The 27086-nt window shown below is 35.2% G+C and overlaps 1 protein-coding gene across 4 annotated transcripts in view; it reads right to left on the reverse strand.

Annotated features, from left to right (window-relative positions):
• elavl4 (ELAV like neuron-specific RNA binding protein 4) overlaps positions 1-27086 on the reverse strand; it is a 90413-nt gene that overhangs the window by 13429 nt on the left and 49898 nt on the right. For 2 of the 4 annotated variants that reach the window (XM_051116587.1, XM_051116585.1), the window contains exons 5-6: positions 18220-18323; positions 6687-6840 (exon numbers count right to left, since the gene is read on the reverse strand). In XM_051116587.1, the coding sequence (XP_050972544.1) occupies positions 6687-6840; positions 18220-18323 (258 nt within the window). Of the gene's footprint in view, positions 1-6686; positions 6841-15360; positions 16146-18219; positions 18324-27086 lie in introns of those variants that run through there. The other 2 variants (XM_051116588.1, XM_051116589.1) reach the window with 2 other exon arrangements.

Consider the following 27086-nt stretch of genomic DNA (forward strand, 5'->3'; position numbering starts at 1 on the left):
ATGGTTGGTGGAATAAACTGAAAGAACAGTATTTTTTATTTTTTTAAATGTAATTTTTAAGTCTCCATTTCTTTCTAGAAATAAGTATTGTGGTGACTTAATATTTGCTTTTTTGCTTTCTTTCTAGCTCATTAGAAGCCTATCTGAAACCAGTTTTCTTTGACGAGATCTTCATATACCTTCGCTGCCTGTGTCATTGCGAGACATGGACTCAGAGGTTAAAGGTCAAGTCCTTCCATATATAGCCAAACATACTACTAGTACATACTACTTTCTGTATTATGTACTGCACAGTATTATATATGCACAGTATGCAGGACTACCAGAAGATTTTAAGTAAACTGCATACTGTATAGAATGCTCAGTATTTAGTATGTAGTTATGGTACATTTGCCATAACAAGTCATAAAGTTGGGGTCATTTGTCATTAGCCGAGTTTCCACCGTTTCCATCTAACAAGTCGAAGAGAACAAAATCGTCACTTCCTGATAAACTGACACTATATATTAGTAAGAAAAGTAGAAGAAGCCACTGAATATAGTAATTTTCATATATAATAAATTACTTGCGCCTCAGAGCGAGCAGATGAAACACAATAAATGTGATCATTTTTTTCGTAGGTGGATGCCTGCTGTTTGAGAACGCAGTCATGTAAGACAGTTCTGGGAGGCAATTATACAGAAATACTTTTGACGACAGACTTTGCTCAGGCATTTAAGAATGACCATAACAACATTTCAGATGCTGTGGAACGAGATCGGTCACATGACTTTTTTTTTGATGTGTATGGAAGAATTTATTCAGCAAATGCGTTTCCATCTCCCATTATTCGCATGAACCCTTTTTCGCACAAGTCAAAAACCACCCCCAAGCGAGCGCACAAACATTTTTGCGAATTAAGGGATTTTTATCTTTATTTTTAATTGTACTTCATTTATGTGTTTCATTATATTTAACACTTTCCCCACTATTGTGTCTTCACTGGTTTATGGTAGGAGGCACTATTACACATCTTCAGAAAGAGTATTGAACGTTTGGATCGAAACATCGCATGTGTAAAATAATGCGATCATCAAACATGAATTATTATATAAATCAAAACTGCCTAACGTTAGATTACCAAATGAAATGACGATCCAGGAAGTGGTAAAGAAGCGATCTATTCCATTTGTTTTAATCATAGATCTGAATCTGGATCTGAACATACTCTGACAAAAACATGAATTTCTCTGCTTTTTATTCCAAATGTTGCTTTTTTATGAAACCGAATACATGAAGCTAGAATAAATTTATTATTATTTTTTTTTTTTTAGTTTTTGTTAAAGCAGATGCTGTGTTATTTCTTTTGACATTTTGCATATATTCACACAACAAAATATTCTGAGGGCCGTGGAATTTTTGTGAAAATGTTTAAAAATGCTGGTGGTGACTGGCCACTTTCTTTTAAAAAACGTTGGTGGAGTTAATATATTAGCTTCTGTAGGCAAGAGTGGATTTTTTTTTAACACAACACATTACATTTGTAATTTTAATTCATGCACTTCTTCCTGTTATTCAAATTCAAATTTTAAATTCAAACTTATAAATTGAAAGGGAGCCAATTTCTCATTTCAGAATTTTGCACATCCCCACATTTCATTATAAATTATGGGTCTGATGAGTGTTAAACAGCAAACTAATGGTTTAAACTAATGTCTACTGTGTCCTTTTGTCCTCTGGAAGTATGTTTTGTATCATACCTTAAAAAACAACATAGAGCCGTAGGGCAGGTAGTCTGTAGCGTGATTCAATCCAGAGGGTTTCGGGACTGTGCACTAACACAGCTATAATGAAATCGTGATGGGATCTCGGTTTCCTCGGGTAGAAATAGTGCTGACCAGTGTCATTCAGGCTGCGACTCAGCAAACAGCTGACGATCTATCAGACGCCTGCAGAAACGCTAAAATTAGGGTCCAGAGAAAAGCTCGCAGTTTAACGGTTAAAAAATGCAAATGTGTGCCTTAATGTTGACTGTGCTTTACTTTTTTTCTTTTCCCCTCGCTTCCCTGACATTACCATAATGAGCCTGCAGCCGTTTCTATAACAGGCTGCCTAAACAAAGCGAGCGGCCGGGCTAAAACCGGAGACACTAGCTCCTTTTTAGCGCTTATCATGAACCGAACAGAGTTACGGCTACAATGTGCCGGTTAACAGCGCTATTCTCCCGGTAATCACTCCTACCTTATGTAACTTTCTACCTGTACTTATCTCGGCTCAGCACACATGAAGCCGGAGAATGCTGAGTTTAATAATAACCGTGACACACAGAGCGAGCGCACAAGAAACAGTGGCAAGAGACCGCCATAGCCGGCCTGACAAAGCGCTTTCCACTGCACGCCCACTGTTCTGGTCCTCGACACTTACTGCGTACAGGAGAGAAAGAGAAAGAGAAAGAGAGAGAGTCCTCTGGGGAAAAAAGGAAAAGCTCAGAAAAGCTCGGCTGTTAATGAAAGCCTTCTCTCCTCTGTCTGAACATAAGCACCTCTCCGTTGTCTCTCATTCTCTCACTTTTAAGTGGCTGTGCCAACTGTATGGAACATTTATTAAACTAGTGTGCTAAATATATTATGAGGGGAAAAAAGCGTACACCTCTTTGCTATAGCTTCTGCCTAATCAGAGAAAGGAGAGCGACGTCCTCGTTTTATGTAACTTTTAGTTGCTGCTGCTACAGATGGTGTTTGAAAAGGCTCAGTAAGGGAGGTCTTTGAAGACTTGAGCAGATTCTGCCGGCGCACGGCTATAAATCCATCTGTTTGTCCTTGTGTAATTGGAGGCCAAGGCAGCGGTGTCATGACATGCTTTGCAATGTCTGGTGGAGCATCTCGATTCATTGTATACATCACAGATCCTTTGTGTTCGACAGACCTTGATTTGGACACTCGTCGTGCAACGTTGGCTCAAATGCATTTTGACGTTGTGTTTCTAACCGTTCCTGACAGCGCGCTCACACTGTATAGTTAATGGAATTCAAGTCATGGGAAAATATCAATGAGCAAGAAAAGAAAAGGCGGCGAAAGAGGAGAAAGCGTAGCATTTTAAAAGAAGGCTTTCTACAAGTAGCTCATGGGAGTGCAGTCGTTTTTCACTTAAGAGGCGCAGCTTGTAGGAGTCGGCGTTATGGATCAATTGTATTTGCTCTCATTGACGAGACACGTATTGACTGTTAGAATATTTGACTATTGATCAAAGGGCCAAACTTATCATACTTACATTCTAGGTTTAAGTACTCATGCAGTGTATTCAATCAAATGCTCAAAAGCTTTCCAAACCCCTCTAATTTTGTCACGTTTTCCCAATAAACTCAAAACAAACAGACACACCCTAGGGAACGAGTTATATAAACGAGACATGTGGGAAGAGGACTTCCATCGCAATGCGTTATCCTTTTTGTGAGGGCGAACGGAGAAAACGCTTTCCTAGCTGTTACCAAGAAACCTATGACAAGGATGTATGATGTATTATTACTTCAGAAAGGCAAAGCCACTGTTAGTTTATTATGCCATATGTGTTTGTCTTTATTAATGACTTTCTGTGTTATTTCAGGGTGCTGTGTTTTTCTTGGTATAGAGGAATATGACATAGAATTAGATTTGTCTTAAAAACCATGTAGCAGATGTTGACTTGATTTTTGAAAATTAACAGTCTTGATTGACATCATGCTAGCTTTGTGAGGGGCACCAAACTGACAAAAATCTTTCTATATATAGGATTGGTTTACACATTATTAAGTTGGGTACAGAAATTGATTTTGGTTGAGTTTCTGATTATAGTTTCTTAATTCTATTGACAATTCTTGCAGTACTTTTGGCGAAAAATCTAGTAATTTATCCTAACCAGAGATTGTCTTACTATAGGGAATGAGAGGGTCTGTTTTACTTACTATTGGAGAAAGCGTAATGGCTAACTTGGATCGTGCGTTCCTTAATAACCAATCACGTTACAGCCTATACTACTGAGCTGTGCGACACTCATTGGCCGTTTACCATTGGAATGAATGAGAAGTGCCTTAAGCTGAATCCCACCTGTCGCAAAAAGTCAGTGACTTCTTATAAAACTGCATTTTTTTTCCTGGTAAACTCTAAAAATAGTTTAATCCAAAAGTATTGTTTAGTGTAAAACATGTTGAAGATTAGCAGATAGGCTGTCGATTTGTAAAATGATAAGCAGTTTCTTCTAAAAAGCTGTTTATTCAGCATTGTAAAGCCTCTCTTCCATTGACACTTTCAAATAAAACGGCCTCTGGTCTCCTTTTCGACTTACTGCCAGACCGGAAGTGTTAGCTTTAGCCGTTTTTCTGCTAATGGTTGCAGGCTTGCCATCTAGTGGCTTTGTCCAAACTGTGCATTGAATACCATACTAATGTGTTTCAGCGAGTCATTCAGAAATTCAGTATCAGTGACTTAGTTGAAGAGTAAACATTGTGATTCATTTTGTTTGAGTTGAAAGAATCGCCTCATAAGAATCATTCCTTTGCCATAAATGCACCTGTATGAAATCACTATTTTCTGTTTTGCGAATGTTGTCAGTATTCAGATATGGGGCAAGCGTTGTTGTATGTACCACAAATGGCTTGCAGTGTTTTTGCAGTGATCTGATCCAGTCAGCATATGGATGGCCCATGTTTCTGGTGAATTAATCTGAACGGTCAACATTCATGTGAGATTTAATTAAACTATTAACTGGTCTTAAGTAACACGTTTAATCCCTCTTTGACTTAAACTCTCATTTTGGACACTTAGAATTCCTGTTTGGCTTTACAGAAGAGTTGTAATATTTGCTCCATGTATCTTTATGGCAGCCCTCCCATCAGTAGCTTTAAAAAGAAAATACTCCTCGATACTTAATCACTAGCAACTCAGGTTTAATTAATCATTACGCTCTCTCCTGCAGGGCCCTTCTCCCGGGGAGCCTTTGCAGGGCCAGAGGAAGGATCCGTGTCAAGGGAGGAAGGCCTCCGTGTGTATGTGTGCATGTGACCATGCAGCGGTCCTCAGCAGTTCTTCAGAAAAAAAAGTTCGGGACCACTAGAACGTGGAGTACATTTTCCCATGGCTTATGCGATATTGTTTGCATGGCGAGTGCTGTTATGAATTATGCAGTTGTAAAAATATTGAATGTGTAAGAAATTCAGCTCCATGACCATTTATATCCTGGTTGATTTATTCATGATGTTGGAGGAAGGATAGGCCAAGGAGATGACTGGATGCTTTAATATAGACTCATCAGTCTTTCTATGTCATGGGTTTGGTTCTGATGTTTAAGATTGGGATTCATGTTTATGATCAAATTCAAACAAACAACATGCACGTACACTGACACACAAAAGATTTGTGTGTTTGTGTTTGTCTGTTACAGGGTTTCTGCGGGTCTTAAAAAGTCTTACAAAGTACAAATGTGACCCTGAAACACAAAACCAGTCATATGTATACAGTATTTGTAGTGATAGCCAACAACACATTGTATGTGTCAAAATGATAGATTTTTCTTTTATGTCAAAAATCATTAGGATATTAAGTAAAGATCATGTTCCATGAAGATATTTTGTGAATTTTCTACCGTAAATATATCAAAACTTAATTTCTGATTAGTAGTATGCATTACTAAGAACTTCATTTGGACAACTTTAAAGAAGATTTTCTCAGTATTTCGATTTTTTTTTTTTGCACCCTCGGATTCCAGATTTTCAAATAGTTGTATCTTGGCAAAATATTGTCTTATCCTAACAAACCATACATCAGTGGTTTGTTGACTGGTTTTGTGGTCAAAGGTCACAAATATCTAAATATCCTTAAATCAAGATTTATTTGCAGTGCAAATTGAACGTGAAGTCTTGTTTTCTGAGAAACTGAACAAAATGAAATGCCTTTATGCTTAAAAATGAACAAATATCTGTCAGTAGGCTCCATTTCCCTTTGAATCAATCATAAACTCACTCATCTTTAATACATTTTTCATAAAACAAGATTTCTTATTTTATATAAATTTGGTTCTCAAGTAAATGTACATTGATTTAAGAATCTTTAGTACTTCACACTAGAAAATAAGGCAGTGTGACGTTTTTGCAGTGTGATCAGCCGGTACAGTAAAAGTTATTTCCAAATTCTAAGGACTGGGATTTTTTTGTAATATTAATTAAAAAGTAATAGAGATCTATTGGAAGTTGTATTTTAGTCTTTGAAGTGTTGCTGATACAACACATTTACATCTATCAATGTATTGTACTCCATTCAATTTCCTTAAATTTTATTTGCTTGGTCTTAAAAAGTCTTAAATTTGGTTTCATAAAACCTGGAGAAACCCTGTATAAGTACACATTAAGTATGTTTACAAACACTTCACGTTTAATTTCATTTGGACTAATGCAAAAATTAATTTTTTTAAATGTCATGTGAATGATAAAATCATATAGTCTAGTTTTTGGAATGCCAGACTATATACTGCCATTTTAGCCTAGCGTCCTCCAACTTTAATATGGAGCCAACAAATTACTCAAAGAGTTCCAGAATTTATTTTTGTTTTGGCTTTAACTGTACTGAATACATGCTGCAATAAATTAACATTTTAAAATAGATTGTGAATTTTTATGCAAAATGAGAATTAATTTGTTTGCATGCTACAGGGTGAGAGAAAAGCGGTCCCACTGATACCTGTGACCTGGTCGACGAGAATGCGGGAGGTGATTATCCGTCCGTACTGAGAGAAGAGCTGTTCCAGCTCCTTCTGGGTCATGGTCTTGGGCAGCCCACTCACGTACAGATTAGCGTCACGGATAGAAGCCGAACTGGGCCGTGCATACGAAACCTGTAAGACGAAAAACGCACAAACGCATTGAGCATTGTTGCGATTAACAAACTATAGTGGTTTATGTGGTAAGTATGGGTATCAAAATGTTGGAAACTGTTCTCTTGCACTCCACATCCACATGTGCTTGTTAAATATTTCATTTCAGTTTGGCTTTTGGAGAATATTTGTTCAGGCAATTTATAGCCAACATCTTGCATTGGCAATATGCAGCATTCAGATGCCAGAGGTCATCTGTGCACCTGTTCTGTCTCCCACTGTGCTGGTGGTCTGCATTCTTGCATTGACCTGGAGCAGCTAGAAACTTCAGAACGATAATGCCCCCAAATCCTCCACTTAAGAACAAAGAAGAATCCCTTTGACTTATTATAATATTTTGAAAAGGAACAACTTGCTGCGAGGGATTCTCTGTGATCTGTGCTCATTCACAGATAAGGGATATACACATGACATCTAAAGAGCTATGCAAATTGTCTCAAAGGAGGAATGAAAATGTAAATTCAGTATTAACGTGAACCACCTCTAACCCAGTTTCTGAAGAGAAACAATGTACCCAAGAAATTGGGTACCTGAAGTACAACGGTTGAAGTTCATGAACCCTTTGAACTACAGGCATAATTGTGATCTATTCTGAATAGTCTCCGAAAGCCAAAAAGAAAAACAGAAACACTTAAAAAATATATAAGTGAGAAGTGACGAGCAATTTATTTGTATAAAATATTAAGTAAATCTAGACTGAAGTAGCAAAGAAATAGCATATTTCTTACATCCTTTATAATTCTAGGTTAATGTTTTTATGTTTTATTTGAAATGTTTATTTTCATGTAATTTATAATGCACTTTATATGCATTTATATAATGTTTTATAATAACATTGAATATTTTGTGTAAATAGGATGCAAGTGTATAAGTGTATATAGTCCATTATTACAAACAATATATATATATATATATATATATATATATATATATATTATTTAAACTTAAAACATTAACTGATTAAATGCAGGTGGTATCATGATTTTGTTTTTTACAGATTTACCTTATCATAAAGTATTACAAAATATTTTCTAATAAATACTTTTCTAGTTCATGTCTTTACAGCCGTTATTATTCTAGGTTAATATCAAAATATAAATATATACATATTTATACATTATTATATTATTATATACATTATGGTATATATATATATATATATATATATATATATATATATAAATGTGTGTGTGTGTGTGTTTTATTATTGTTTATACAGTCTGAAATGTTAATACATTTATTAGAATAAATGTAATATATTATTAGTGAAAATATGAAATTGAAATTTATACATCATAAGAAAGCTGAATAAATAAGTTTCCATTGATGTATTTTTTGTTAGCAATGCATATTACTAATCAAATTAAGTTTTGATATATTTACAGTATGAAATTTACAAAATATGTTCATGGAACTTTATGTCATAAAAGAATGATGGCATAAAAGAAAAATCGATAATTTTGACCCATACAATATATAATTGGCTATTGCTACAAATATACCCATATACAAGTATTGGCAATAAAAAAAAAACCTCAAGCATGGATTTAATTACACATAATTGGACAGTTTTAGTTTCTTTACTACAGTTGTACAGATTGACTTGTTTTTAGAATAAGGTTCATAAGCCTTATTTAAAATTCCTAGCAGTAAATGATAAAGGCTAATTTGTTTTCAGAAAACACACATGATTGAAGAGCTTGTGTGTGAGTGTGTGAGAGAGAGAAGGCTGGCTGTCATCTGTGCTGAATAACACTTTGGAACCTTCTGTTTGTGCCTAGAGTGAGAGCCAAGCCAGCTATAGCTCTCTCACCCTCGCATTCCCCACACGCTCTAATATCAGCGCGCTGAGCTTACTAGCACCTTGGACAGCGCTCATTCCAGCATACTCCCTCCATCTAGCGCTCACACGGCACGTTCTCACCTCTCTCAACTTGTCAAACTCTGCAGCACCTTGGACAGCGTCTGTCACACTCTAAAAACACACTGTACTTGTTTTCAACTTCACATACCAGTCTCTTTTCTTTTCTTACACACATGATGCAATTTTCACCCATTGCACAAGTTCTCAATCAAATCTCAGAGTCGTTGGAAAATTTAATACCATAATGTCACTGAACTTCACACAATTGTAGAGAGATAATTAGATATTTTTTTATAGTAATCCTTGTGGAAAACTTTTAGTTTTCTGGCTCATTCTGGATTTTTATTTTTTCGTTTTCTCGTTTTTGGTTCATCTAAAAAATGAAAATAATTAACTCTTAGCCCTTATGTGTTTCCAAACCCATGAGACTTTTTTTCATTTTCACAGAAATAAAAATAATGACTAGTACTTTTTTCAAAATGTCTTCTTTTGTGTTCCACAGATGAAAACAGTCATAACAGTTTGAATCGACACGTGGGTGAGTACAGAATTTGAGTACAATGTACAAAAATAATCCTTATTTTTGAGTGAACAAATCCATTTTCAGAATTTTCTCGTTGATTCCACGTTTTTATCTGCCTCGCTCTCTCCCGCTCCAGCAATTCAGTTTTAATTCAAGATGGGGAGATGTTTCTATCTCCCTGCCCTTTTAATGCTCATGTCAATTTATTCTGTTCCCATTAATGGTTGAAGCAGCCTTTCCATCTCATATTTTCATTAGTTCTGACATTTGGGCAGCGGAGCCATCACAGGCTGTTACACTGCTACAAATGCTGAGCTAAACATGCTAAACACTCTGCCGTAATCTCCTCAAATCCACTTAAATGGAGAAGGCAAAAGGCATGGAACCCTGGCAGGCTCTTCCTTCTCCTCTCTTCCCTTCTTTTATTTTCCTCTCCTCTTTTCTTTTTGCTTTTTTCTTGCCCTGTCAAGCAGCTCCAGATGTCAGATCTATCAACACCCTGTCTGCTCTGAGCAGTGTGTGTGTGTGTGTACACACACACACACGTATCTCACAGCACAAGGCTACGCGCTTCTCGCCCTCAGTGGGATTTCTCCCATCACACCTCGACAGGAAGGCAAAGCCGGAGTTTTGCTGAGAAACGGAGAAGTGTCATGGAGAAGTGTGTGTGTAACAAAATGATGAGCATGTGGAAGTTGTGACTGGAGTGAAACTCTCAGTCTCACTCTTTTTTTATTTTTAAGCCAGTGAGACGCAGCTTTGTTGATCTGTTTTTATGGACTTCCTGCATTAGCTGATGCGTTCGAGCGATGGCGTGTCCCTGAACTTGACACTGGCGTTTTGCTAAAGAATATAAACTCATCGTAAACCGCCAGTGACATTTTTTTTTCTCACTTCCTTTTTCTCGTCTAACCAGCCTCTTGTAAACATATACATCATCAGCTTATTTCAGCAGGAGGGCCCTCATAAACGCCGTTTTTCTTGCTCGGCTGAAAAGAGCAAAGAACTGCACTTCGGATAATTACCCTCTCCTTCTTTTTTCCCCTTTCTCCCGCTCATCCACTCTTAGACGCAGCTGTCTGTTGCTATTAGATGGTCTGTCTTCATCCCGGCTCGATGGGGGGTGGGGTTACGACGGAGGCTTTATGAGAAGGATGACCTTGGAACACACTTATTAGAAGTTATAAGACAGAGGATTTCATCTCTTTCGTGCCGTATTACAGCAGGAGAGCATCTTTTGAGAGGACTGGTGCTGGTCTGAATAAGAGGTTTCATGGAGCGCAAGAGAAAGGAGACCGAGCAGGGAGGGCCGAGAGCGTGAGAGGTGTAAAAGAGAGATCACACCAAAGAGATAAAGACGTTGGCTTCTCTGACCCACGCTGAGATGGACGGATGGATGAAGAGACAGAAAATATGGAGATAAAAAGATCTAGATGATTAACAAAGGACACGGATTGGAGTGACAACGTGTCCCGATCAGGCACGGCGCGATGAAGCGATAAGCAATCAAAGCTTTTCCGTGTGAAAATCGCAGTTTTTGTCCTTACCAGCTGCGACCACAAGAAACACGGTTGCTTGGTTTCTATTTCTGTAGCATTGTTCAGGGCCCAAGGACTTTTAGCCCACTCAACCAAACAGTCGGCTGATATAAAAATATGTATGACTTGTATTAAAAGCACATCATTTCTGATGTCATAACTTGCTAAAGTTTCTGTTTCACAGAGGTAACCCCCCCCAACAACTAAAAAAACATCTATACGCAGATGGTAAATTACTGGAGCAGATAGTCAAAATGTGCTTATCCAGAGACGAACATTGACAGTAATAAGTAGGTGGAAGAATCAGAGAACATGCAGTGCTAAATCTTCATGCATCAAACCTACTAAACCAAATTTACATCTGAGTTTGTGTTTTCTGGTCGGTTTAAAGATGAAGTTATTGCATAAAATGTGACTCATGAACTGAGCAAAAAGAACAAACAAATTATGATATTTCAATAGAGCAACATTTGTGACCCTGGACCACAAAACTTGTCATAAGGATCAGTTTTTTTTTAGATTTATACATCATCCGAAAGCCAAATAAATAAGCTTTCCATTGATGTAGGGTTTTTTGGATAGGACAAGATATAGGATTTGGCCGAGATACAATTATTTGAAAATCTGAAATCTAAGGGTCCCAAAAAATCAAAATATTGAGTAAATCACCTTTAAAGTTGTTCAATTGAAGTTGTTAGCAATGCACATTAATGCACATGCAAATTAGATTTTGATATATTTATGGTAGGAAATTTACAAAATATCTTCATGAAACATGATCTTTACCTAATATCCTAATGATTTTTGGCATTAAAAAGAATAGATAATTTCGACCCGTACAATGTATTTTTGGCTATTGCTACAAATATACCCATGCTACTTATGACTGGTTTTGTGATCCAGGGTCACATATATGTTAAAGTAGTCCACTTCCAGAACAAAAATGTACAGATAATGTACTCACCCTGTTGTCATCAAAGATGTTCATGCTTTTCTTTCTTCAGTCGTAAAGAAATGATGTTTTTTGAGGAAAACATTTCAGGAATTATCTCCATATAGTGGTTTCAATGCTCAATGCAGCTTCAAAAGGCTTTAAACGATCCCAGCCAAGGAATAAGGGTCTTATCTAGTGAAACGATTGGTCATTTTCTACAAAAAAAAAAAAAAAAAAAAAAATTGTATACTTTTTTCATCTCAAATGCTTGTCTTGTCTAGCTTTGTGATGCGCATACGTACTCTGTGTAATCCGGGTCAATACAGTTAGGGTATTGAAAAACTCCCATCTCATTTTCTCCTCCAACTTCAAAATCGTTCTACATCGCTGTTTTACCTTTTTTTTTGTACAGGCCGTTTGACCTTCTTGTAAACACTGGGTCGGTACTTCTGCAGCATCATACACATCGCTAAATGTTTAAATCTTTAACATTTGAGTATATACATTTTTATTTACTTATTTATTTATTTTTAAATGATCAATCGTTTCAGTAGTTAAGACCCTTATTCCTCGGCTGGGATCATTTAGAGCCCTTTGAAGCTCGTGGGCACCAATAAAGTCCACTATATGGAAATAATATAATTCCTGAAATGTTTGCCTCAAAAAAAGTAGTTTCTTAACAACTGAAGAAAGAAAGGCATGAACATCTTGGATGACAACGGGGTGAGTACATTATCTGTAAATTGTTGTGCTGGAAGTGAACTACTCCTTTAAGGAACATCTAATCGATGCACTGCTGACAGTATCTTGATCTTTATTTTTAGTATTTTGATGTTAAACTGATGATTTTTTAAAACTTGCTTAATGTTTCTATCTTAATTTTAAAACAGTGCGTAATCATCTGTATTTGCTCATTAATAATCATAAGCTACTGCATTTCATGAAGCTCCCTAACTTGAATGCATTTAGTTTGTGTAGGTAGACACGCTAAGTCATGGAAGACAACTCTTGCTTTATTACCCATGAGTCTGCGTTTGAAAGAGTGTGTGTGTGTTGCCAGAGAAGAAAATTGAACATGGTTCGAAGAAGTATGCTCAGCAACATCATTCCTGCAGGTTATGACAACTCTCTAACAGACAGCATGAAAATTTGTGTCACACTAAATTGTGCCTTCAGGCCAAACGGCTGAAAGCTCACTTGAGTGTTTTAGATTTCAAAACATATACTATGATACTACATTTTAATACCAGTCTTATATAATAATAATAATGAAGTGAATAATAAATTATTATAAATAATATAATAGATTAATTAAGATTTTAAATATACTTAATATTTAAAAAAGTATTTGCATTCATTCAAAATTCTAAATGCTCTTATAAAATGGTCAATGGAAAATTGTGAATGTGAAACATCAAATATAAGCAATATACTGAAGTCTCACAGTTTTCATTTCTTAATGTGGTTCACATAACATGTTGGTTTATTTTGAGTCAGAGATGAATGACAGCTATGATGACTTGCAGTTCAGTGAGTCAGATGTTAATTCAGTAACTGCTGTGATGGATTGAATAAATGGCTTGTTAGAATGATTCAAACGGATAACTTGGGAGTTTTTGACTGATTCACAGTTCAAAGCAGCCATGAACTGCAGACATTTTATTTTTGTGTGTTGTGTCTTTTTCAGGATTGTGCTGCAAGAAAGGGTTTGACAGTAAAAAGAACCAGCTCAGGAGTCATTTGGTCGTAGCCCTAGGACTGGAACAAAAACCTGAGGTGTGTTTGGCCGATAAGTGCGGTGTTTTAACAGTGTGTTTATGTATGTGTGTACCGCTGCCTCCCTGGAAGTGTGTTTTGTCACTGAGAGAAGTGCCGCGTGGCAGGAAGCTGTGATGATCGGCAAATACACACAGAGTGAGTCATTCTGTCTCTGATGGATTCTTAGCTGATGCTGAAACCAGTACTAGAAACACTGCCGGCCAACACATACACATGCTGCCACTCTGGAAAACGCCCATGTTTGTGAGCATTGTGCTGTGCTCTTTTCAAAAACAGCCCTGACAAGTCTTTTCTTTCTCCTCTCTCTCTCTTTTTTTCTTTCTCTTGCTCCCACACACAAACACACGCGTTCTTTTGCTGTTATGTTAAGAGGTACTGAGCCGCGCAGACTGAGCCGTGTTTTCATAAGCAGGCGAAATCCAATCTGATTAGATTAGGGCGGATGTAAGTGAGAGGTCTGGGATTATAGGCCAGATGAAAACACACACAGCCAGATTATGCCGTGAGCGGCAGTCAGAATTTACTGTTAAAACCAGCTGCTGCTTCTAAATTTACCACAAAGCGCTGTTGAGGAAAATGGGAGCCATCAGATTGTGGCGGATCTGTGTATTTCATTGCATGATTTAATTTAATAATAGAACAGAAATGAGGTGAATAGAAAAGAATAGAGGAAATCAGACCAGAACAGAACTCAGTAGAGAATAAAATAGAATTGAATAGAATATCAAAACAGCTAAGAGAATAGACAATAGGGAATACAATGGAATAAAACATAACATTAATGAAACATAACAAAATCAAATAGAATTGAATATAAAATGACAGATCAGAACAAAAAACATAAAACATGACAACAATAGAATGATAAAAGAGAATAAAACATAAAACGGAATAGAATAGAATAGAATAGAATATGACAGAATACTGAATGATAGTAGAATGACAAAAGAGAATAAAAAAGAATAAAACATAACAAAACCAAACAGAACAGAATATAAAATGATACTTCAGAATACTGAACAAAATAGAGTGGCAATAGAGATGGAATAAAATATAACATTGATAAAACATAAAAGTGAATAGAAAATAGAATAGCATAGAATAGAAAATGGCAGATCAGAATATTGAACGAAATACAATGACATTATAGATGGAATAAAACAGAACATTGATATAACAAAACTGAACAGAATAGAGTGGAATAGAAAATGACAGGTCCAAATACTGAGTGATAGTAGAATGACAAAAGACAATAAAATAGAATAAAACAGAACGTTAATAAAACATAACAAAACCAAACAGAACAGAATATAAAATGATACTTCAGAATACTGAACCAAATAGAATGGCAACAGAGATGGAATAAAACATAACATTGATAAAACATAAAAGTGAATAGAATAGAATAGAATTGAATAGAATAGAAAATGGCAGATCAGAATATTGAACGAAATAGAATGACAATATAGATGGAATAAAACAGAACACTGATATAACAAAACTAAATAGAATAGAGTAGAATAGAAAATTACAAATCAGAATACTGAATGATAGTAGAATGTCAAAAGACAATAAAATAAAATAAAACAGAACATAATTCAAATATAAAAAAACAAACAGAATAAACATAAAATGACACAGAACCAAACTGAATAAAATGTAACTGATTAGAAGACAATAAAATAGAAATGAATAGAACATCAGAATGACAATGAACAGAAAATGGCAGATCAAAATAATGACATTACATCCAAATAAAATTTATATTAAATTGAAATTGAAACTTAAAACATAACAGAACAAAATATGACAAAATACCAATGTCAATGTGTGTTTAAACAGAATAGAATGACAATGGAGATAAAAAAGAATGTTGATATAACAATGAATAGAGTAGAATAGAAAATGACAGATCAGAATACCGAATGATAATAGAATGACAGGAGAGAATAAAACAGAACATGAAAATATAACAAAACCAAACAGAATAAAACATCAAATGACACATCTGAACCAAACTGAATAAAATGTAACTGATTAAAAGACAATAAAATAGAATTGAATAGAACATCAGAATGACAAAAAAAAAACAGAAAATGTCAGATCAAAATAATATGACATTAGATCAGAATAAAATGTATCCAAATAAAATTAAATATAAAATTAAAACATGATAGAACAAAATCTGACAACATACCAATGTGTCTGAACAGAACAGAATGGAATAAAATCTAACAGAACATGACAGAATAGAACAGATCGAAATTTCCACAGTGAAAAGCAGACACATTTTAGGCGTCTATTTAGCATGTCCACATTATTTCATTATACATGCTATTTCCCTCTTTTTGTGCGACTTCATGATTTGACATTTGGAGATTCATTTACATATCAATTACACTATTTTTCCCTTTTCTTCCTTCAGTTGCTTTCCTGTTTCCTTCTGCATCTTAATGAGTCAGATTTGCCCTCCTCTCTCTTTGTGCTGCCGCGCCTCAGCCCAGCACGAGCCAGTGTACGCCACATGTACTAATCACTGCAGCTCCACTGGCACAAACGGTGACAGGAAACATTCGGCGAATTGACTGGCGCAGACGTGAGAAATGGCGACTGGGAGAACGCTTCCACCTAAATGAGATGTTGCTCTGTTACCGTCTGTTATCTGTTATGTTTAAAGAGGTTCAATTCCAGGTGCGGGTGACCTGTTAACTGAAGAGGCACTGAGAGAACCTTCTCAACACTGTGCCCTTGAGCGAGAGGCACTGGCTCCAGGGGGGGACCGCTACTGCAATTAGCGTAATGTGGGTTGCTTTGGCTGAAAAGTGTTTGGTAAACAACAGGCAGGCAGTAACCTAACAACATGAACCCGAACGCTGATCTCAACGTAAATACTGAGGTATGCATACATATACACCATAATACAGCTGTTCTTGGTGTTTACATTCATTTACCGCGAGTAATCAAACAAAAATCTGTTATTTCCATTCAGTTAATTAGTTGGCATATCTTTTAATTAATCAGCTTAATTAAAATGTTATGCTGTACATTAGCAATTTGTAAAAAAATACATTTTTTAATTTTTTTTAATAAAATTTGTATTTTTTTTTTATTATTATAGTGTGTTTTATAGTATATTCTAGTACTGTTATTATACTTTAGGGTGTGTATATATACAGGGGGCAGTGAAATTTGTGTTTGTTTTTTGAATCAAAAATTGATTTGATCACAAATACCAAAAATACAGTAAAACTAATACTATAATATCACAAGCTAAAAATTGTACATTTTAAATGTTAAAATTCAGTAATTTATTTCTGTGATTGGCAAAACGATATATGTACAAATACAATCAATACAGTTGAGATCAATACTTTTTTTATTTAGAAATACTGTAAAACTAATATTGTGAAATAGTTTCACAATTTTAAATTTAAGTCTATTTTAATATAATCTGGCGTGTCATTTATGCTGTACATTAGCAGTACACACTTAAATAATTTAACAAATATGTTTCTGAAATAATTTTTTCATAAAATATATTTTTAAAAGATTAAATAAATAATAATAATAATTATTATTATAGTCTGTGTTATAGTATTTTTATTATACTTTAGTGTGTATGTGTACAAAAGTATGGGGTTTTAAAATTTTAAATCTTGTTTTTGTATTTTTTTGTATCAAAAATGTATTTGATCACAAATACAAGAAATACAGCAAAACTGTGATAATTAAAAGTATTATCCAAATTTTAAATGTTACAATTCAGTCATTTATTGCTGTGATTAGCAAAACTATATATGTACACACAATGTCAATACATTTGGGGTCAATGTATTTTTAAAAAAAATCAGAATTACAGAAAAACTGTAATATTGTGAAATATTTTCACAATTTTAAATTTAAGTCTATTTTAATATCATCTAAAATGGGATTTATAATTGGTGTATCATTTATGCTGTGCATTAGCAGTACACACTTAATTAATAATATAATATATGTTTCTGAAATATTTTTTTCATAAGCATTTTTAAAAGATTAAATAAATAATAATAATAATTAATAATAATAGCAAAACTATGTATGAACACACAATGTCAATATATTTGGGGTCAATGCATTTTTAAAAAAAATCTGAACTAAAAATTTTCACAGTTTTGAAGTTTTTTAATATAATTTAAAATTCTTTCCATAATTGGCATATCATTTAATTAATTCATTTAATTGAAATGTTATGCTGTACATTCGTGTACACTTAATTTTTTATATTTATATTATAATATTATTATTGTTATACTACAGTGTGTGTATTATATGTACATATACACACTATAGTTGGGGGTCAGTAAATTTTGTTTGTTTTTTTTTAATCAAAAATGTATTTGATCACAAATATCAGAAATGCAGCAAAACTGTAATACTATAAAAGTATCATCATAATTTTAGATGTACAATTTTAAATGTTAAAATTCAACAATTTATTTCTGTGACTGGCAAAACTATATATGTATACACACAATCAATACATTTAGAGTCAACCATTTCTTAAAATCAAAAACTGTAATATTGTGAAATATTTTCACACTTTGAAATTTAAATCTATTTTAATGTAATTTAAAATTTTAAAAGATTAAAAGATTTATTTATGTGATGGCAAAGCTGTTTTATAAAGCTTATTCAAGTTTTTGCTAGCGTGGTCACTTACCTTAATAGTTTTGGTCTGAAGTCTGAGTCCATTTAACGTGTTGATGGCTTTCTCTGCATCTTTTGGGTCAATGTAGTTGACGAAACCATAGCCAAGACTCTGCCCTGTAGTTACAAGAAAAAAAGGGAAGACATATATTTTAGTTTAAAACATTCTATGTGTAGAAATACATAAAACTGACAGCATATTGAAAGCATATCACTTGTCTTTACTAGCCCCTAAAACTCTTTAAAACCATTCACTGCAAAACCCTGCATACATTATGAGCTAGACGACATTAACACTTAACAATATATGTAGCATTAGCCTGACTAGCAGTGACTAGTTTGAGTTCATGTTTGGATAGCGCACATTAAGCGAAATCTTCGTCTGAAAACCTCTGACAGACTCTTTGGTGGAATTATTTTGATTTAACCTCTTCTAACCGTCTGCTGCTGCTCTGAAGGCGAGGCAGCCATCATCTGCTATTTGACTTAAACAGAAACCCTGCAGCTAAAGGCCTGTGTGGTACTGCCTTCCCCCCCCTCTTTTCCTTTTCGTTCTTTAAAGATCTCGCCACACAAATGCACTGGAACTCGAGAACAGCACTGCACTTATCCTCATTAATAGAAACAGACAGCGCTAAATCCACAGTGTACACACAAAGTGAATCACAAATGTGAAAGAGTGCTACGCCCTGCGCCAAACAAACACAAGCTAAAGCGCGCCAGATACCGCGGGGGGCGAACGGAGAACTTCTCGCTGCCCTCGCTTCAAACGGCATGACTCCTTCTCTTTCTCTCTGGATTACGGAGGATTACCAATCCCTCTGTCGTTCATTAAGACCCTGGTCTGAACCGGAAAACTGAGGAGAGGAGATACGGCGCTGTTCAAAGCCTGACGCTGATGTTTCTTTAAATATAAATAGCCTGATCCTAGACAGTGTGTTAGGACTCAGGTGCTGCTCTTTCATAGCTTACAGCATTCTGACAAGCTGGATACAGCAAAATTGGGTCGACTAATGGTGTGAGTTTGGGAGAGAGGATAGTGTTAAGAAAAAATCTGATTAAACAAATCATTTTTGCTATTCTCAGATATTTCTTTTAGCTTGTTAGCTATAAAAAGCTAATGAGACAATTGTTGCCATTTTTCCTACGCAGCAAGTGTACAGGAATAGCACAGTGTCAGAGTGAGGCAGTTTGTGAGAATAACTATATATTTTTACTCCAAACTTGCGTTATCGCATCGATAGAGTGATTGAAGTAACGTCTTTCTGTGAACTGACTGGCTCTACGAACACAGATGAACCATATATTGTCATAAACTTGTGCTGATGATTTTAATCATGTTTCATCATACAAAACATTTCTTTCCGCATTTTATTCAGCTACAGCAAAGCTGGATGTCTTTTTCCATATAAATGATTTCTTGGAAGTCATTTGTTATATTACTCCTATGAATCTCGCTTGTGGACCTTCTGCGTGAGGGCGCCGTCCGGTGTCGAGGATGAATGAAATAAATCACACATGAGAGTTTAACACTCCATAAAGGTGCTAGCACTTGATTATTATGTGTCATATTATCGTACATGGACTATTATTTTTTTTTAGATATCGCCAATACCGGTATATCACAACATCCCTATTATATACATTGTTAAAAAGTCTAGGGTCAGTATTTTTTCCAGCAAGAAATTGACCAAAAGTGACAGCTGAGACATTTGTAATGTTACAGAAGATTTCTGTCTATGCTGTTCTTTTGACCTTTATGTTCATAATCTTAAGAAAAAATGTATCATGATTTCCACAAAAATATTAAGCAACACAACTGTGTTTTAACATAGATAATAAGCAATGTTTCAAGTGGCAAATCAGCATATTCGATTATTTTTGAAGGATTATGTGACGTGTAAGACTAGAGAAATGGCTGCTTAAAAATCAGCTTTGCCACCACAGGAATAAATTATACTTTAAAATACTTAAAATGCTAAGGCTGTTCGATTACGAAATTTTTCGATGGGATTCGATTCCAAGAATCGATTTCTCACTGTTGTTTTCGATTCTTTTTTCAGTTCTTGTTTTTTAGATGTGAGGAACCTAATTTCGCCTTGACTGCAGGATATAAAGGTTGTAGAAAGTAGCCTTCTCATAATATGAATTATGAACTCTGATTGATTTTAAATGGTAATTTTGTCTGCATTGCTCATGAAGTTAGTCATAGCCCACAGCTGAGCAGTGGACATGCGTTTATTACTTGAATGGAACAAGACATGAAGTGTCTAAGATACATACGCACAATTCATCTGAATGATGTTTACATTATGCATTGCTGTACACTGAAACAAAATAACCAGAATATTAACAACAGCACTGATATAAGAGCTTGTGGTTTATCTGTCAATCAGATGTGCTTAACATTTTCTTTTAGAATTAATCATTGGCTGATAAAAAGGTTAAAATAGCATATTATTTAAGAAGGAAACAAGATCAAGACTTCAATCACGTCATGATCTATTTCTGTCACGCAGCGCTCAAAATTGTGGACATCAGAAGCCAGGTCCACTGTAAAATAACCTCTGAATTGTTTTTTCTTTTTTTTTACTGGTTCAAAGCGATCTATCCAAAGGAACATTTCGTGGAAATTAATCAGACTTCTAATCAATATTATCAAACAAGAGGTGAATTAATGGGTGTTTCTCAAACGGAAGGCTGTATCCTCAAACTCAGACGAGCTAAGTACCGACTTGTTTTCATCAACATTCGACGTTTGATGATAGCAGCTGAGATACGCAGCCTTCTGTTTGGTAGACACCCATAAGTTTTGTTGAACTGAGTTGATTCCCCTTGATGTGATCGATTCCCAATGCCTCAAAATCAATTCTTTTTTGGAACTGATTCCCAGGCCTATATAAAATACAATGTAAAAATATTCACATGACTGTCTTACTGTGTTTTTGATTAAATAAATGCAGCCTTGGTGAGCATAAGAGACTTCTTTTAAAAATAGCAGAAAAACTCTTACCAACCAATTTTGGACAGTAGTGTATTTATATGTTGTGAATATTCTGGACATGTGCTGCGGCAATCTCCAAAAGCGAGAAAATTGTGTGTGTGGGAAAATAGAAATGGAAAGGTTAGTGTAAATGAAGTGTGTTTCCAAAGCACTGTCATGCAGAACTTCAACTCTGGATAATGATACATTCAGAAAACACACTGAGAAAAGCAAGACACAGCGAACTCTCTCTGCCTAACCTCTCCATTTGTCTTCCACCATCTCAGCCTGGTTCTCCACCAGCATTTGGCCCCATGTTGGCATGCCCCGTAATGCCATTTTCATTGTGTGTATATGTGTGTGTGGGTGGATGCGTGTGTTTGCATGATTGTGTGTTTGAGCGTACAATAATGGGTTCATAAAACAATCTGGTTTGTAATGCCCCTTTGCCTGATGGCATTTCCATAACGTCGCTAGCAGTTGTTCTTGCCTCCTTTGGAGTTCTTGCCTGAGGATAAGGTGAGGCCGACCAAGGCCACTGCTTCAGTCAAAGGGATTTATCCCACCAGTATAACACACCCACACACCCCTTCTCCATCACACAGCGGTGCGACAGTGGAGATCTCAGTGGGGGACCAGAACCAGGCTGTTTGCTCAGAAAAAAGCTCCAGCGCACACACACCTACGTTCACTCGGGTTACGACGATTGTTGTGGAACTGAGTCATATTCTTAATATTTTAAGAAAATTAAAAGACGAACCCCTTAGTGAGTTCATTAATTATTAATTTAAGTGCATAATTTCATTATTAGCCTTTGTAGTCTATGACAATACAAAGAATAAAATCATCCTCCTTTAAAGAAAGGAGGCTTCGAGTTGTTTTGACAATCTCTAAGGGCCTTTTTTTTGGCAAGGCAATTATTTAGCTAATTTAATTTCCCTGCGAACAGACACATTAACAGAACCTTAAACTGATCTCTATTAAATATCTCATATCTCATCTGTGCTCTGTAACAGACTGCAGAGGCACAACCTCAAAGAAAACATGCAATATTACAGATCATGCACACACTTCCTCTATATAAACAACTTACTGCTGCACCTGCTTATGAACATACAAACATACTAGAGATGGGCAGAGTGGCTGACTCGTTGTTCAATAAAAGACTAATCAGTTAGCATTTTTACATTTTTAGCAGTGTTGCTTTAAATGAGTTGAATATAAAAGCAACGCTGCAGGGTGAGCTTTTTCTAAATCTTTAAATAGAGACACGTTTTTCTACTAGAAAGCATAACTGTTACTTTTTTTAAAAAAGAATCTTTGTTTACTCTTTCATGTGAATTTTTATTTGAAATGTTTTGATTTAGACATGTTTTATTCAGGGTGCTTCTATACTCTTGGGCTTGTTACTGAAGCGTTTATAATTTATACTTTTATAATGATTTTACACATTGTTTCAACAGTTTTAGACAAGAAATGCAATTGAAAATTTACTTTAGTATATCTTCAGAGCAGTTTTTGGTTGTGTTGTAATTCATGTATCTAGTGTAATAGTAACTGCATAGTTTAGGCCCTGTGGTTAATTTTTTAAAATGATATATTTTTTTAAATGTACCACGTTAGAAGCACTGGCTGTGTTGTTTTTCAAGGAGAAGTCCACTTCCAAAACATAGATTTACATATAATGTGTTCACCCCCTTGTCATGCAAGATGTTCATGTCTTTCTTTCTTCAGTCGTAAAGAAATTATGTATTTTGAGAAAAACATTTCTGCATTTTTCTCCATATAATGGACTGCTATGGTGCCCAGATTTTGAACTTCCAAAATGCAGTTTAAATGCGGCTTCAAACGATCCCAATTGCGGTTGTAAACGATCCCAGCTGAGAAAGAAGGGTCTTATCTAGCGGAATGATCGGTTATTTTCATAAAAATAATACAATTTATATACTTTTTAAATGCCAAATGCTCGTCTTGTCTTACTCTGCCTGGACTGTTTTTTTCCAGTTCATGACAGTTAGGGTATGTCTAAAAACTCCCATCTCATGTTCTCCCTCAACTTCAAAATCGCCCTGTATCGCTGTTTTACCTTTTTTGTTAAGGGTGTTCGATCTTCTTTTCATGTTCTCTTTGCAAAGACTGGATCGGAACTTCTGCAGCGATGTAGGATGATTTTGAAATGATTTTTTTAAGTTGAGGGAGAAAATACAATTGGAGTTTTCCGACGTACCCTAACTGTCCTACACAGAGTTCAGGGAGAGAAAGGCAAGACAAGCGTTTGAGAATAAAAAGTATTTAAAGTGTACTTTTTAGAAATAAAAATAGCCAATTGTTTCGCTAGATAAGACCCTTCTTCCTCAGCTGGGATTGTTTACAAACGCATTTGGGATCTTTTGAAGCCGCATTTAAACTGCCTTTGGGAAGTTTAAAATCGGGGCACCATAGCAGTCCGTTATATGGAGAAAAATGCAGAAAAGTTTTCCTCAAAAAAACATAATTTCTTTACGACTGAAGAAAGAAAGACATGAACATCTTGGATGACAAGGGGGTGAGTACATTATATGTGAATCTTTGTTTTGGAAGTGGACTTCTCCTTTAACTATTTTAATGATGTCCTTACTACCTTTCTAGGCCTTGAAAGTGCTAGTTTTGTTGCTGTCTTCGCAGGGTCAAAAAGCTCTCGGATTTCATCGGAAATATCCTAATTGTGTTCTGAAGATGAATCAAGGTTTGGATCAAAATGAGGGTGAGTAATTAATGAGATAATTTTTTATTTTTGGGTGAACTGTTCCTTTAAACATGTCCTTTTGTAAGTCTATATGTTCCTGCATTTAGTCTGTTCTATTTTTTAAATGCCAGTCTGTGAAAAGACTGGGCATCCATGGCCATTGTTTTGAGGCTTTTGCTGTGTTTTTCAGCATTGTGTGCCATGATCATTGTGTTTTCAAGACGGTGTGTCAAGTTAAAAATAGTTCAGCTCAAAAACGTGTCTTGAGACCCCTTGCATTCTGTTCCATTTTATATTTTTTTTGAAGCTGTTTTTGAACACAAGGATGCGTCCTGTGTACTGGTGGACCCAATTATATGAGGCTTCAGCCGACTAGTCGTTCTGACAACCCATGTGTTCCTGTACTTCCCTAACTCTTCCCTAACAGAGACATAAAAAAAAAAATCTGTATCACACATATGATACCTATACGTGAGTATATACATACTATGTACTGTATATTTGGAAATACATATGTGGCATACACACCTACACACAGAATATAAAATTCGTTCACACAACCAGATCATATACCCACGCAGAGACAGCACATGAATGCAAAGTGCATACAAACACAATCTCTTCAGCACAGCCAGGGTTACCTACAATGGACAGCAGCGTAGGTACCGGAGAGGGTTACAGTCAGGGCTGCCTCATGAATTTATTATTGAGGGAAGTGAGAATCACAGAGAATGTTTCATGGCAAAGCCAGCACTCTGCTATCCTGCATCATACCTATTCTGTGAATATTTCATGTCATGTTTGATCTACAGAAGTGTGATTATATTTTGTGCTGTTCTGTCATTAGCTTTTAGAGGTGAATGTGTTGTTTATGTGAAACCAGAACATTCTCTTTTCTCTGGTGGAAAGTAAGATATACATAAACTGAATTAAATGTGAATTTGCAACAAAAATGATTGAGGATTTTGGAGCCCATCAGAAATATGCAATAAACATCAAATGGCAGAGCGAAAAGAGAATTACCTCTATGCTGTTTAATTAGTATAATGGTTACGTTAACTTATATATTTTAATTGTCAATTAAAATTGAAACTGAAATGATGCATTGCGCTTTTAATGAGCTTTTAATGAGTGTAGATCTCTGTTTTTCCAGCACTTTCTGTTCCCCAGCAGGATAGACGTGCAGTCAAATTTGGAAACACTGGATAGGCTTTTTCAAAGACAATGCTTAACACCAATTAAAAGGATATTTTTCACAAATAAACAGCTTATGACTATTAGTGTGTAGGCTCCTGATGGGTTTTTCATTGCGATGGGACACGGCTGAAGCTGAAGCGTAATAGTGATGTGCGAGAGCTTGATCGAGACCGTGTGTGGTTGTGTGTGGTTAATCAAAGAGTATAGGTTTGGCTGGTTAGCATGGCCTAGTTAGCCCCTGCTGGTAAATGCAGTAACTACAACAGCTGAATCCAAAAAGCAGCCTTCACTTTTGACAACAATTCTCATTTTTTTTTTTTTTTTTTTTAAAGAAATTGCTTATGCTAACCCAGGCTATTTATTTATTTATTTACACTACTAGTATTAATTTTTTTTTTTTTTAAGAATTCTTTTTTGCTCACCAAGCTGCTCACCAAGCCTGTATTTTCCAAAATACAGCAAAAGCAGTAATATTGTGAAACATTTGTACTATTTAAAATTACTTATTTCTATTTGAATATAATTTATTCCTGTTATCAAAGAAGTTCAAGAAACATTATTATTATTATTATTATTATTATTATTATTATTATCAATATTTTAAAAGGTTGAGTACATTTTTTTCAGGATTCTTTGATGAATAGAAAGATCCAAAGATAAAAAGCATTTGTAACATTATACACTATACCATTCAAAAGCTTGGAGTCAGTATAATTTTTTTTTTCTTTTGGGAAAGAAATGATATAAATTAATACTTGTATTTAGTAAGGATGCTTTAAATTGATCATCAAAAGTGATGATAAAGACATTTTTAATGTTACAAAAGATTTCTATTTCAGATAAATGCTGCTCTTCTGAACTTTCTACTCATCAAAGAAACCTAAAAAAAATCCATTCAGCTGTTTTCAACATAATAAAAATTAGTAATAATAATAGTAATAATTATAATAATAATAATAATAATAATAATAAATGTTTTTGAGCACCATACCAGCATATTAGAATGATTTCTGAAGGATCAAAATTCAGCTTTGAAATCACAGGAATAAATTACATTTTAAAAAATATGCTAATAGAAAACAGTTATTTTAAATATTAAAAATATTTCAGAATTTTACTGTTTTTGTTGTACTTTGGATCAAATAAATGCAGGGTTGGTAGGCAGAATAGACTTATTTAAAAACACTAAAAATCGTACTGTTCAAAAACTTTTGGATGGTAGTGTATTTTTCAAAATTGTTTAAACATGAAGTTCAAAAGAACACATTTGTTTGAAATACAAGTTTTTGTGACAACTGTCGCTTCTTTTTCAAAAAAATTAGAAGATGTCCAATTTTTAAGCTTTTGAAAGTATGAAATGATCTATTATTTTAATATTTCTGAATATTTTAAAATGTCTGTCTGTTCTCTTCACTTCACAGTTTAGGATAGTTACTTGGGGTGTGTTCCGATGGACAAACAGCATTATCATTTCCTGCAGATCCGGAGCGATCATTAGTATGAAATTTTACAGCTCAAGTGCTTGGCTTAAAAAAAGTGTCCCATGAAGAGCAAAGCTAGCCGATTACAAATCACACACTTCCAGGGGGTCCATAGCCAGACGAACGTCTGCCATTAAGATGAATGGAAATGCTAACGGATAACAGGTATTACAGACCTCCTGCTGTATGACTTTATAACTTAAGGTGTGTGTTTTTGATCCAGAAAATATAATTCATAATATGCACAGCTGTATTTTTTTTGTTCCCGAGAGACGTGGCGTAAGTGTGTTGTAATATTTGCATGAAAAAAGGTATCATTAGCTGTAACATCGCTACACTGGAGTCACAAGGTCCCAAAACCGGCGTCCTCTTTTCTCTCGTAATCACCGTCTCGGTGATGGCGAGGATGAGGAAGACGAGGAAGGGCGTGCGTGAGCTGCCCCCTGTCTGGGTCTCTTTTAGCTCTTGAGGAACACGCTGAGTTAAATGGGAGG

This window comes from Labeo rohita, chromosome 8 (assembly GCF_022985175.1).
Source record: "Labeo rohita strain BAU-BD-2019 chromosome 8, IGBB_LRoh.1.0, whole genome shotgun sequence".
In the NCBI taxonomy this organism is placed as follows: Eukaryota; Metazoa; Chordata; class Actinopteri; order Cypriniformes; family Cyprinidae; genus Labeo; species Labeo rohita.